Source organism: Schistocerca serialis, chromosome 3, assembly GCF_023864345.2.
Source record: "Schistocerca serialis cubense isolate TAMUIC-IGC-003099 chromosome 3, iqSchSeri2.2, whole genome shotgun sequence".
Lineage (NCBI taxonomy): Eukaryota > Metazoa > Arthropoda > Insecta > Orthoptera > Acrididae > Schistocerca > Schistocerca serialis.
This window is the reverse complement of record NC_064640.1, coordinates 258,748,747-258,762,549: the sequence shown is the minus strand read 5'-3', so window position 1 is coordinate 258,762,549 and position 13,803 is coordinate 258,748,747. Positions and strand designations below refer to the sequence as shown.

Genomic DNA, 13,803 nt, shown 5'->3' with positions numbered 1-13,803 from the left:
ACTTGCCTTTTTAGCAGCAGGAACTCATGGTGCACTCTCACTGATGGTCTAACAAACATCAACCAAAGTAAAAGAAGAATAATGGCTTCTAGTAAAATTATGACAGGTGATGCTGAGGGAATAATAGTAAGAAATCACACACTAGAAGTTGTACACTAATTTTGTTATTTGGACAGTGAGATAACTGCCAATGGCTGGGGTAGAAAGGCTATAAAATGCAGACTGGCAATAGGAGGAAAACATGGACAATAAACAGAACCAGAAATTACCATTATAGGGAATAGCAGATCTAGGAAGTAGTTTATGGCATTACTCTTGCTGATGATCTAATTGTTGATTGCTGATGGTGAGAACACACTCCGAACAGCTGCTCTTACTTTATCCGCAACAGCTAAGTTGTATACTCTGCTAGGATCTTCAAATAAGACACAAATTATGGTTTTCAGGGGACAGAAGCCAATTCCAAACAAAATAATAATAAATGATCAGAAAATAAAGTAAAACCTTTCATCTTACAAAATAATATTCGTTCATGACAGAAATGAACATACAAAACAAAGTAGAAAGATTTAATTACTTTCAAGAAACAATCTGTAGAACCCTCAGAAGTAAAGCAAGAAAGGAAATTTTACTAATCTACAAAATGGTGTTAGTACCAATGGAATATAACAAAAAGAAACGAACAAAGAATACAGATATAGGACATGCTATTCTGAAGAATAGCAGCTGGGTACACACTATCTGAAAGAAATATGAATGCTGACATCAGGGAAGTGCTGAGAGTGAAAAAGCTTAAACAAGCAGATTAAGGACTACAGGAACAACTGCAAGGACCATGTCACAGGAATGTAAGATAGCAAAATTATGGAATTCATGATGAATTATTACTCAATGGGCAGAATATCTTTAGGAAGCACAAGGAAAAGGTGGAAACAGTAATGATATCATCCAGATGGGAGTAACAGGTGAATACCTAACACATGCAAGAGGAGGAGGAGGAGGAGGAGGAGGAGTAGAATAGATGGCAAATGAAGAGGAACTTGGGAGAAAAGAACTGTTTGGCACAACCTGACTAAAAGAAGCAATGATTGTAAGACATATCCTAAGGTTTCAAGGATTAGTCAATTTGGTAATGGAGGGAAGTATTGGCAGTAAAAATTTTAGAGGGAAACCGAAGTTTGACCATAGTAAGCTGGTTAAATAAGTGTATGTTGCAGTAACTATACAGAAATGGAGGGTCTTTTACAGAATTGGCTAACGTGGAGAACTGCATCAAACCAGTCTCTGGAATTAAGACCATAACAACAACAACATGAAGTTTGTTCTCCCCCTCCCTCCTCCCCCAAAAAACTATACATGCATGTACTCAAGACATACGAAGAACTAAAAAACCTCAATGACACATGTATTACAAAAATGACTTAAAACTTGAGAAACACTTACATAATTGAGTCAGATGTGTTCCCTAAACCAATTAAGTACACACTCATGTATCAACATGTTAAATAAACAGCAAAAGTTTAAAACATGTGCAGCTATTTTCATTTTACAGTTAACAGTGAAGTATTTGTACCTGTGCACTGTGGTCAGTCCGTCTTGAGGGTACCAGGGTCGATTCCTTTGAGATTCATCTGAAGAGGACTGTGACTCAATATCACTTCGCAGATAAACCCGCCTTCCACTTTGTGCTCGTCTTCGCAGTGGTAACATGCCCCTAGACGACTGGGTATCTCTGTCATCTGCTACATTACTCTCGTAATCAGAGTCCGCATTAGGTGCTAAGAAGTTGTTAGAATCTAAGTTCCCAGAAGGTGAGCGTCTAAACCGAGAGCTTAATGTAGTATGTGTTACACTAAGCCCAGGGACTGTCACTTCTTCACGAGACAAAGAAAGTGTATTGGAGGCAGATGAATCAGAATTAGTGTTTAGTGTGAGTGCAGGCACACTTGTATCAGGTTGACCTGTAGTATGTTGTTGGGCAGCTCTATTTTGCTGTTGTCCATCTATCTCCATAACTTCATGAGTGCCCCTTGCTTCATTTCTTGCAGTATTAGTTAAAGTGACACTACTGCATTGATCAGAGGCAGAAGAATTCTGTTCTCTTGTAGGTGTGGAGGTAGAAGCCTGGGAACTTGGCTGTGCACTATCTTCTGACACTGTCGCTGATTGTGAGGAACTTTCTCCTACACTGCCTGAATTTCGAAACAGTTGATCATGTTGAGGAAAACTCTGATCTGATGATTGATGTTGGTATGCACCAGATACTCCAAGATTCGAATTTTGTATAATAACAGAATGCAATGGTGCTATTAACTCTGCTCCCAATGCTTGTATGGTAGATGATGAGTTACTTTCTGTTGTGGAATTCTGCACTCCATCTATCTGTTCTGAAAAATTAGACTGGCTTCCATCTACTGACAATGATGGCTGCAGAGCTGACTCTACAATGGAATCAGCCAGATTTTCTGCCGCTGAATTTTGTGTAAATAATGGACGACGCGCTATTGTTCTTATATTTGGTCTGGTTCCTGCAGTAGCTCCCGTTTCACCTGTAATAAGAATTACAATCAAGTTATTTTCACAAACACACAATAAGGGAGAAAACGAGGGGGGGTGCGGTTAGCGAATGAGAGAGGGGGGGGGGGGGGGGAGTTGTTATGGAGGGGGGGGGAGTTGTTATGGAGGGGGGGGGGAGTTGTTATGGAGGGGGGGGGAGTTGTTATGGAGGGGGGGGGAGTTGTTATGGAGGGGGGGGAGTTGTTATGGAGGGGGGGGAGTTGTTATGGAGGGGGGGGAGTTGTTATGGAGGGGGGGGGGAGTTGTTATGGAGGGGGGGAGTTGTTATGGAGGGGGGGGGAGTTGTTATGGAGGGGGGGGGAGTTGTTATGGAGGGGGGGGGAGTTGTTATGGAGGGGGGGGGAGTTGTTATGGAGGGGGGGGGGAGTTGTTATGGAGGGGGGGGGGAGTTGTTATGGAGGGGGGGGGAGTTGTTATGGAGGGGGGGGAGTTGTTATGGAGGGGGGGGAGTTGTTATGGAGGGGGGGAAGTTGTTATGGAGGGGGGGAAGTTGTTATGGAGGGGGGGAAGTTGTTATGGAGGGGGGGCGTTGTTAGGGAGGGGGGGGGGAGTTGTTAGGGAGGGGGGGGGAGTTGTTAGGGAGGGGGGGGGGAGTTGTTAGGGAGGGGGGGAGAGTTGTTAGGGAGGGGGGGAGAGTTGTTAGGGAGGGGGGGAGAGTTGTTAGGGAGGGGGGGGGAGTTGTTAGGGAGGGGGGGAGTTGTTAGGGAGGGGGGGAGTTGTTAGGGAGGGGGGGAGTTGTTAGGGAGGGGGGGAGTTGTTAGGGAGGGGGGGAGTTGTTAGGGAGGGGGGGAGTTGTTAGGGAGGGGGGGAGTTGTTAGGGAGGGGAGAGGGAGGGGGGGGAGAGAGAGAGAGAGAGAGAGGGAGAGAGAGAGAGAGAGAGAGAGAGAGAGAGAGAGACTTAGCAGTCTGGCAGAAATGCTGGGACATGTGCATCACTTCTAATGATGGGGAGGATCATTCATTACTGAACAGCCCTCACACACAAAATCAACGATGTTTCAACATTTATTTCAATGTATTTCCAGTTCTGTTGAAGTCATTCATTCCTCAACATATCACGAAATTCTTCTCTTAGACCCCATCACTGACCCAAGAAATAAATCTTTGTTATCTTACTTCCTTGGAAGTACAGTCTCATGGAAGGCAACAACACCCTCCTAAAGGCACTTACCAACATTATCGCTCACCTCTAAATAATTTTAAAGTCATCATTTCAATAACGCATGTGATAAAAGTTCTGCAAAATATGGTCTCTAATATTACCACTTTGAAATGCTGGAGAATTCACACTCAATTCAGTTCTAATAACTATGTTTTGATAAGTTCCTGTCATTCCCAATGCCACTGATGAACTATTTTTGCACCATCAGAATTATAAATTTCCTTTCACTTAATGAGACAAAGGTCAAGAAAAGAAACAAACAAAGCAGTATACGATATGACTATTATAACTATGCACCCTTCATGGGCAATGCTGGGAACAAAAGCACAAGATCACTAGGGCGTATGAGCTGCAGCAGGGGGGAAGGAGTGGTGAAGTGGGGGCAGGACCAAGTCCCATCTCCTCCTTGCAGGACAAGCAGTACACTGGAATCAACAGTGAATTCAAAATGCCTAAGACAATGCCATGGTGCATTCCATTGTTTCCTATCTAAGCCTGGCAATGGATTGAAGCAATTCATGCTGACCCTTAAGTCAACCAATTTCCAAGTATTTCTCTATTCCCAGAGAAGTGTCAAGATTTAGTGTGCATATAGTAACTGACATAAGATGCTGTTGGTGTGGGCATCTGCTCACTAGCAGTGCTTACAAACATTATGCAGTTAACTTTCTCGCATCCTGGACTCTACAGCTCAGAATCAATAGAAGTCTCTGGAAGTTTGAACAATTTGTGCCATTACTTCTGAACCATGGCACCTATTATGAAAAAATCTTAACTACATGGTCAATGTTAGCATATTAATTTGAGAAAAAATGCAATAGCTATAATTTACATTGAGATGATGTCAAGTGGTATGTGGTGTACAGCTTACAAGATATTGGTTACACTAGGACTTCATAGCACAGCTAAGATTTAACAGCATATTTCACTCTGTATGATGTAATACAGAATCTTATTTCATGTTGCCATTGAGTATCTACATACAACAAATGTCATACTCATGTTTATGTAATACAATTCAATAGAATATAGTTCTTTCATTGAAAAAATGACAGACAAGTGTTTACCATTCCATCGACATTGAGGTCGTTAGAGGTGGAGCTGAAGCTCTGATTATGGAATGATGGGGAAGGAAATCATCCATGCCCTTTTCAAAAGAAACCACACCACCCTGGCAATTGCCTGGAGTGATTTAGGGGAATCGCAGAAAACCTAAATCTAGATGGTCGGACAGGGATTTTAAGCATTTTTCTCCAGAATGAGAGTTCAGTGTGCTAACCAATATGCCACCTCACTTTATCTCTCATCAGGTCTGTCATGTCATGTAATCAGTCACCACCACTATCTGTGAACTTCTAACCCATATTTCACATATTTTCTTAGATATATGTCTTGTGTGCAGAGTTTGGCATATTTCTCCAAGACTTCTAATCACTTTTGTTCGTGTGCATGATTTTTTCTGTAGACATAAAAACTCTTTGATGTATTTATGAACTGGAAAATCAGAGAAAAATTAACCAGAAGAAACTGATACAAACACTAACTCTAGAGTTTTCATAAAAAAACATATGAACTACCAAGTGTTCATGAAATGTAAACTTGCGTAAGAGCAAGGGTTTCGTATTAAAAGCCAGTACAATTAATAAAATTACTTATTGATGTTTTATGAAGTATGTGCTTAAAATGTAAATGTAATATCCCACATTGGAAAATCCAGGATAGAATAATGAAAATATTATGAAAAGGATAGTTGCTACTCACACTCACTATATAGCAGAGATGCTGAGTTGGAGATAACAGGCCTTCATCAGAATTACACACACACACACACCCACCCACGCCCACGCCCACGCGCGCGCGCACACACACACACACACACACACACACACACACACACACACACTTGGCAGCCAGAGACTGTCGTTGTCGTCGTCATCATCAGTGTGTGTGTGTGTGTGTGTGTGTGTGTGTGTGTGTGTGTGTAATTCTGTTGAAGGCCTGTTTGGCCGAGCTTTGTCTGATTGTCTGACAGTTTTTTTATCGTGACTATCTATGGTTCAGCACCCCTGCTATGTGGCGAGTACCAACTATCCTTTTCATAATACTGTCTTAGTATCCCACATTTACACTTTCCCATAATTTACATAATTTTTTAAAGTTCACTGAAAAGTTGAGGGGGAGGGAGGTGGCACTGTGTGTTCATAAAATATATCCCCACCTGAAGCATTAGTTCTCTTCATGTTTTTCTTTCTTGTTGTTGCTTCCTCTTGTTTTTTCTTCATCATCTCCTTGCGTTGAGCAAGATCCTCCGCTTTGTACTTACTGAGTTCTGTTATCACATCATGGCAAGTCCCTATAACATAAAAAAAATCAAAAATGTATAGTGAGCAGTTACATCAAGTTTATCTACAATGCTGATGAGCACTGACAAGTGGTAAATGCAAACAGACTAAAATAAGAACAGCAGTGACAAAACCAAAGGATCTATCAATTACAAGTAAATATAAGACACAGTAGATTACAGAAGTTGCTTGTAAATTAGGTGTCAATGGTAGTAGTGTGTGTGTGTGTGTGTGTGTGTGTGTGTGTGTGTGTGTGGTGGGGGGGGGGGGGGGGGCATGTGCATGCGCCGCAAGGGGTGGGAAACCACGGAGGGTGCGGAGCCCCTAAAATATCATTAGGCCAGTTTCACAGTATTCAACTCCTCATTGATTTCATCAGTTACTAAATAATGAAAATCAAGCCTTCACAACTTATTCCAGATTTGTAGATGTTAAGAAAAACACCAGTAAATAAAATGATGTAGTTTCTAATGAGTAATGTCTGTTAGGTGTTTGCACATACAGTTCTTCCACTGTCGAGTCACTATTATAAATGTTGTAAGTCGCCTGAACTATGGTGTACAGCACATGGGACATTAGACAAGTTTTAAACTTTTCTGCTCATTCACCTACACCAACTGCTGGCAGCCACTGAGATTTTTCCTCATGTCTTGATGTGAGTATTACTGGGCAGTAAATACTGCTTTGCTCAAGGCTACCCTGTGGCCATCAACGGCAATACATCTGAACTGATTATTGTCTGCAACAACCATTTGTAATGTTTCCAAATGCTGAAAATGTCTTCACATCCACTTCTTTCCCCCCTCTAACTTCTTGAGGGAAAATTTTACCATGCAAAGCCATGAGACATAACTTCAGCTACTTGGAACATTAAAAAACACAGTAGTAGGTAGGGCTAAATGAATACATACAAAAGACCATGGAAAGCCCATTGATAGGGCTGTCCAAGTATTGCCAGAGTCCTTTAATATGGCAAAAAATATTCATTTATTCTTGTACAGTGCCATGTGTGCATTTGCATTGATAATTTTGACATGAGGAAAAAAAAAACAATTTGTACACATTGGACAGTTTGTACTGCCACCATCAGCAGGAGCAGATTGACAGTGAATATGTACCTCCTGAATCTGTACTGAGAGCAGCTAAGAGGCTGCCTGATCTCCAGTGTCAGCCCAAGCAATGGACAACCATTCACTCCAATGTCTTTTCTACACAGCACACTATGAAAGGTGACAATTTTCCAAATGTACCTTTTTCTCTCTTAAGATTAAAAAGAGATTGTGGAGCTTTATCTTCTCAGAACTTGCTCTGTTTACCTGCAACCTACTTTAACTGCTGGTAGTATATTTAACACTGCACGAGGAGACTTCTGAAAGTAAGTTACACATTATTATGCCAGGCTGAGTAACTTTTATTGAATACTAGACTACACTTCAAAGTTAAATTGATATATGACACTATTTTTCAACATAGTCATCAAGTCTCTGTAAACAACAGTCAACTTTCTACCAATAGTTCATTTCACTGATGATGGAAATCCTCTCCTTGGTCACAAAGCCATTAGAGAACCACTGTGTTTACCTCCTTATTGTTGGGAAATCTGCATTGCTTTGAATCATTTTCTCAATTGTTGGATAAATCTGTCAGTGGTTGATGTCTGAAATTGTTGGCTCTATTTCACTATGTTTTACACAACATTGCATTTGATTCATATGTCATCAGACACTCAAAGGGAATCTTGTGACAGTTCTGGCCCTGGACCCATAATATTCCATTCCAAGATTCACTCTATAGTTTTTTGAGGTTGCAGTAGCTGAGGTATGACATGAGAGATTGGGGGTGATAGGCAGACAACAGATGGTACAGTAACTACCAATTCCATGAGAAGATGCATCATTTTAGTAGGAGAATGATCTAATTAGTTGGTAACTCAGGAGTCAGCAAACCAAACTTTTAAGATATATTTATTAATACTTGATATACTATAAATCTGATTAAATGTTAATAATGCTGAGTACATTCTCAATAATGAGCTTTAATCCTTCTATTTCAGATCTCATTTTTGTAACAATATTTATTAACATTAGTATAATGATATTCAGATGAAGCACTTCATGCATCTTTGGCTCCCACCAAAATCTGCTATGAAGCAAAGTGATTCAGGCCATCTAATCAGTTGAGAATGGGGATTTGAAGGTTATGATTTGTTTTACAGGTGGCACAATTAAGATCTTTGAAGCATGTTGTATAAATTGTATTCAAATGTCCCAACTGTGTGCGAATCAGAGAAGAACACAGCAAAAGTGCTCATCATTTTTGTAAACATATTTTCTACAAGCTATGTAACACAATGTTGTAATTGGTACCAACATGAACTGTGAAATGTGGGACTTTGTAGGTTCATATATGCAAAATGTTTTATCAGCAGTTTATAGCATTATCTGCTTCATGTGTTGTGAATAAAAGAAAAACTATTGGTCTGTCAAATCTGGAACTTACCAGATGATTTAGTAACATAGTGTCCATACCACCTTACCAGTTATTTTACAGCCACACCGCAAGAACAATGAACTTTCAACCTGAGCACCACATCTGCACAGAGACCAGGACATCTACAGAAGATCTGAGGTTAGTGGAGTATTAAAAAAAAAAATCTGTGTTTTACCTTGAAGCAGCAGAACACAACTGGGTCCCTGATATGTCCTGCATTTTCAGTACGAATAGAAATGGTTGCATGTCATTTGCAGTAAGAAAGTGGATGAAAACCAAAGGAGAAATTAACGTGGAGAATGAGTTTTTATTTCAAAAAAGACTAAAATCATCACACTCAACTGTTAGCTCACATAACGCACCTTGATGGGAATTCCACACTACTAATTTCAATCTCATGTAATTATCAGTCTGTATCTCTTCTCGGTCGTAATCCACCCTTTTTCTTTCCGTAAAAGCATAATCTGTGTGCAATTTTTTATACTTTTTGCCCACAAGGATTGCACTGTCCCACATACTTAAACTATGGAGCAAATTTCTAGTTGCAGCACTATTTCACTCCCACACTGGGATATGTCGTAACTGTGATGCAGCAGAACTCTGTCTGCATGAAACACACAGCCTGTTCTGGCAATACCCCAGTCTTGTTGCAAAATGGCCTTAACATAGGATGACATGCATAGCTTACTTTTTAATTCCCTCATTGGCCACAAGGAAATCTAATGATCAGCTAGAGATGTATAGGGAATGTGGACAGAGCCCTACATATTTTCTACTAACAACTGTTCTACCCCCCCCCCCCCCCCCCCAACAGTCATACAGCTCACGAGCATGTAACACTTATTGAGGTTTATTTACGTCATCCTTTATTACTTATGTTCGTGATACCTTTGCACTGAACATGGTAAAGCCAGTATATCCAAACATAGTTTTACCGCTACAAGGTACAGAACTCACTGAACCATGTCCAGATCTTACTGTTATAAAGGACTGACAACACTCATGAAACCCTCACTCATGGACCCACGGTTCACCCATCTTTTTCCTGGGCTAGACTGGTCAAGATGTGCTTGCCATGAGACAACCTCTGAGGCAAATTGGGATTATCAAAAGTCACATATACAGTGAGCATATCCAACCCCCATTTGACCCCATCGATTAGCTAAAGATTAGGCAAACTGAACTATAGGATAATCTCAATATTATCTGGTCTTTTAAATGTAATTGTTACTGTCAGCCATTTAAAAAAGGATAAAGTTTTTGAAGAAAATGAATACCATTATTTACCCAATTGTAAGACAAGGTTTTTTCTCAAATTTGTCAATCAAAACATACACGGCCATCTTCCATTCACACATTAAACTACCCAATGCAGACGTATCCGTTTTTACATTGGTGTAAATTATTAGATAAAGGTTTTAGATACCGAAGTAGCACTTCTTACCAGTTTAGCACAACAAACCACATTGAAAATCATTTTTTTTAAAGAGAATTTAATTGCACTTTATCTCTGAAACTGCATACTTTTGCAATACGTATGTATCAGAAAAAAAAACCTCCAAGCACAGCATATGTTATCTTTGTAAGCAATGGAAAAAAAGAGGGTGGTTAGGCAATTATAAATGGGACTTGCCAATTGATCATATCACAGAATGTTATGCATCAACACCAGTAAATTAACAATGGCTAACACTTTGGACACCAAGCAATAGTACAGCGCAGACCGCAACTCTTAGTTAAAAAGACTCTGCCTGTGTATAGGAAAGGCTGCGATTTTTTTAATGCTTTAGCATTCTATCCTTGAAAACTGGATTCAGTTCATGTGAGAACAATGCATGTAAGCCTTGTGATGTGCCCTCGGATCAGTACATTGTGTACCATGATTTGTCACCCCATACAATGGTTTTCCACTGTTCAATCATCCAATGTTTACGCTCCTTACACCAAGCGATATGTCATTTGGCATTTTCCAGCATGATGTGTGGCTTATGAGCAGCCACTTGACCATGAAATCCAAGATTTCTTACCTCTTGCCTAACTGTCCTACTACATGCTGTAGATCCTGATGCAGTTTGGAATTCCCGTGTGATGGTCTGGATAGATGTCTCCCTATTACATATTACGACCCTCTTCAACTGTCGGTGGTCTGTCAGTCAACATACGAGGTCGGCCTGTACGCTTTTGTGCTGTCCGTGTCCCTTCACGATTCCACTTACTATCACATTGGTAACAGTTGACCTAGGGATGTTTAGAAGCATGGAAATCTCGCATACAGACGTATGACACAGTGACACCCAGTCACTTGACTACGTTCGAAGTCTGCGAGTTCCACGAGGCACCCCATTCTGCTCTTTCATGATGTCTAATGACTACTGAAGTCACTGATATGAAGAACCTGGCAGTAGGTGGCAGCACAATGTACCTAATATGAAAAAACATATGGTTTTTTTTATGTATCTGGATCCTTTTGATCACATAGCGTATCTAGTTCCTCGAACAGTGTTCTTCATGATGTTCCCAAGTTCAAATAACAAGTAACTATTATTACATGCTTTTGGAATTGGGAAACTTAATAAGCTAATGAGTTACCCCAAAAAACGATCCTGTATGACATTATAGAATGGAAGTAAGTGATATTTTAAGAAAAAATTATTTCCATATGCATGGCATCATTTGCAATGCAGATAAAGTTTGCTTTGCGTGTTTCAGAAGATCTATGGTTTGCTCCACCTAGCTGAATTTATCATGAAGTTGTAATCCTAAGATTTTTATCACTGTCAGCTCCTTCTGTCTGCTTGTAGCCACTTTTTATACAGTGAGGTGTGGGTGGGGAGGTGGAGGAGGCTTTTACAAGTTCTAAACTGCATGTAGTCTCTCTTTCCAAAGTTTAGTGACAAATAATTGCCTTCGGAGCCTCTGTTGGTGCTCATGAATATTTAATTATCAAATATTTCTAAAACAATATTTGATTCATTATCTAATGCAATGATTGTATCACATTCAAATAAAACAAATTTGGCATCTGATAACATTAATGATGAAAGGTCATTAATAGACACACGTAAAGGTAAGGACCTTGAAAATGGAACCTTTTGGGATATTACATGTAATTAATTCCGAGTTGGATGATGCCCGATAGATAAATATAGGACTTTTCTCTATCGATATTGATTGTTTCCAGCGTGAGATATACGACTGAAACCATTTTGTGGCATTCACCATCACCAGGCCCAGTTTGAGAACATTTAATCTTTGCTTACTTTACAATATTCTCTTTAAAATTTCATATACCCCACTTCTGTATACCCCCCTTCTTTTGTAAGTATTATATAGTTTTAGTTTTACCTTCATCATTACCACTGATTATGTAAAATTTCACCTGTGGTTTGTTTATGATTTTTATTGCTATTTATTTTAATTGTTTCTCACTTTATTTATTCCTTAGTCTTTGCATTTCTGCTCTGCTCCCAGCAAAGCTTCCTTCTGCTTTCTTAGACCACAGTTTACCTGGCAATCCACTTATTTTGGTGTTTATGTGAAGCTGCCACACTGGCTATTCAGGTGTCATATTACATATTTGTGATCGTCTCCCTACCTCTGCACCACTTCCCACTTTAGTTTGGTGAGTGTTTACTTTCATTTTATTATTATTCCATAGCTCACACACATTTTATATTGATTCTGAGCTCAATTAAAGAAAATATACAGGGTGTTACAAAAAGGTACGGCCAAACTTTCAGGAAACATTCCTCACACACAAAGAAAGAAAATATGTTGTGTGGACATGTGTCCGGAAACGCTTACTTTCCATGTTAGAGCTCATTTTGTGGTCGTGCAGTTCTAAGCGCTACAGTCTGGAACCGAGCGACCGCTATGGTCGCAGGTTCGAATCCTGCCTCGGGCATGGATGTGTGTGATGTTCTTAGGTTAGTGAGGTTTAATTAGTTCTAAGTTCTAGGCGGCTGATGATCTCAGAAGTTAAGTCGCATAGTGCTCAGTGCCATTTTTTGAGCTCATTTTATTACTTCTCTTCAAATCACATTAATCATGGAATGGAAACACACAGCAACAGAACGTACCAGCGTGACTTCAAACACTTTGTTACAGGAAATGTCCTCCGTTACCAAGGATACATGCATCCACCCTTCGTCGCATGGAATCCCTGATGCGCTGATGCAGCCCTGGAGAATCGCGCATTGTATCACAGCCGTCCACAATACGAGCACGAAGAGTCTCTACATTTGGTACCGGGGTTGCGTAGACAAGAGCTTTCAAATGCCACCATAAATGAAAGTCAAGAGGGTTGAGGTCAGGAGAGCGTGGAGGCCATGGAATTGGTCCGCCTCTACCAATCCATCGGTCACCGAATCTGTTGTTGAGAAGCGTACGAATGCTTCGACTGAAATGTGTAGGAGCCCCATCGTGCATGAACCACATGTCGTGTCGTACTTGTAAATGCACGTTTTCTAGCAGCACAGATAGAGTATCCCGTATGAAATCATGACAACGTGCTCCATTGAGTGTAGGTGGAAGAACATGGGGCCAATCAAGACATCACCAACAATGCCTGCCCAAACGTTCACAGAAAATCTGTGTTGATGACACGATTGCACAATTGCGTGCGGATTCTTGTCACCCCACACATGTTGACTGTGAAAATTTACAATTTGATCACGTTGGAATGAAGCCTCATCCGTAAAGAGAACATTTGCACTGAAATGAGGATTGACACATTGTTGGATGAACCATTCACAGAATTGTACCCGTAGAGGCCAATCAGATGCTGATAGTGCCTGCACACGCTGTACATGGTACGGGAACAACTGGTTCTCCCGTAGCACTCTCCGTACAGTGACGTGGTCAACGTTACCTTGTACAGCAGCAACTTCTCTGTCGCTGACATTAGGGTTATCGTCAACTGGATGAAGAATTGCCTCGTCCATTGCAGGTGTCCTCGTCGTTCTAGGTCTTCCCCAGTCGCGAGTCATAGGCTGGAATGTTCCGTGCTCCCTAAGACGCTGATCAATTACTACGAACGTCTTCCTGTCGGGACACCTCCGTTCTGGAAATCTGTCTCAATACAAACGTACCGCATCACTGCTATTGCCCCGTGCTAATCCATAAATCAAATGGGCATCTGCCAACTCCGCATTTTTAAACATTGCACTGACTGCAAAACCACGTTCGTGATGAACACTAACCTGTTGATGCTACATGCTGATGTGCTTGATG

At 40.7% G+C, this 13,803-nt stretch overlaps 1 protein-coding gene across 1 annotated transcript in view; it reads right to left on the bottom strand.

Annotated features, from left to right (window-relative positions):
* LOC126470028 (E3 ubiquitin-protein ligase HUWE1) overlaps positions 1-13,803 on the bottom strand; it is a 458,288-nt gene that overhangs the window by 85,286 nt on the left and 359,199 nt on the right. Inside the window, exons 41-42 of the mRNA XM_050097515.1 lie at positions 5,958-6,092; positions 1,574-2,549 (exon numbers count right to left, since the gene is read on the bottom strand). Of these exons, the coding sequence (XP_049953472.1) occupies positions 1,574-2,549; positions 5,958-6,092 (1,111 nt within the window). The remainder of the gene's footprint in view (positions 1-1,573; positions 2,550-5,957; positions 6,093-13,803) is intronic.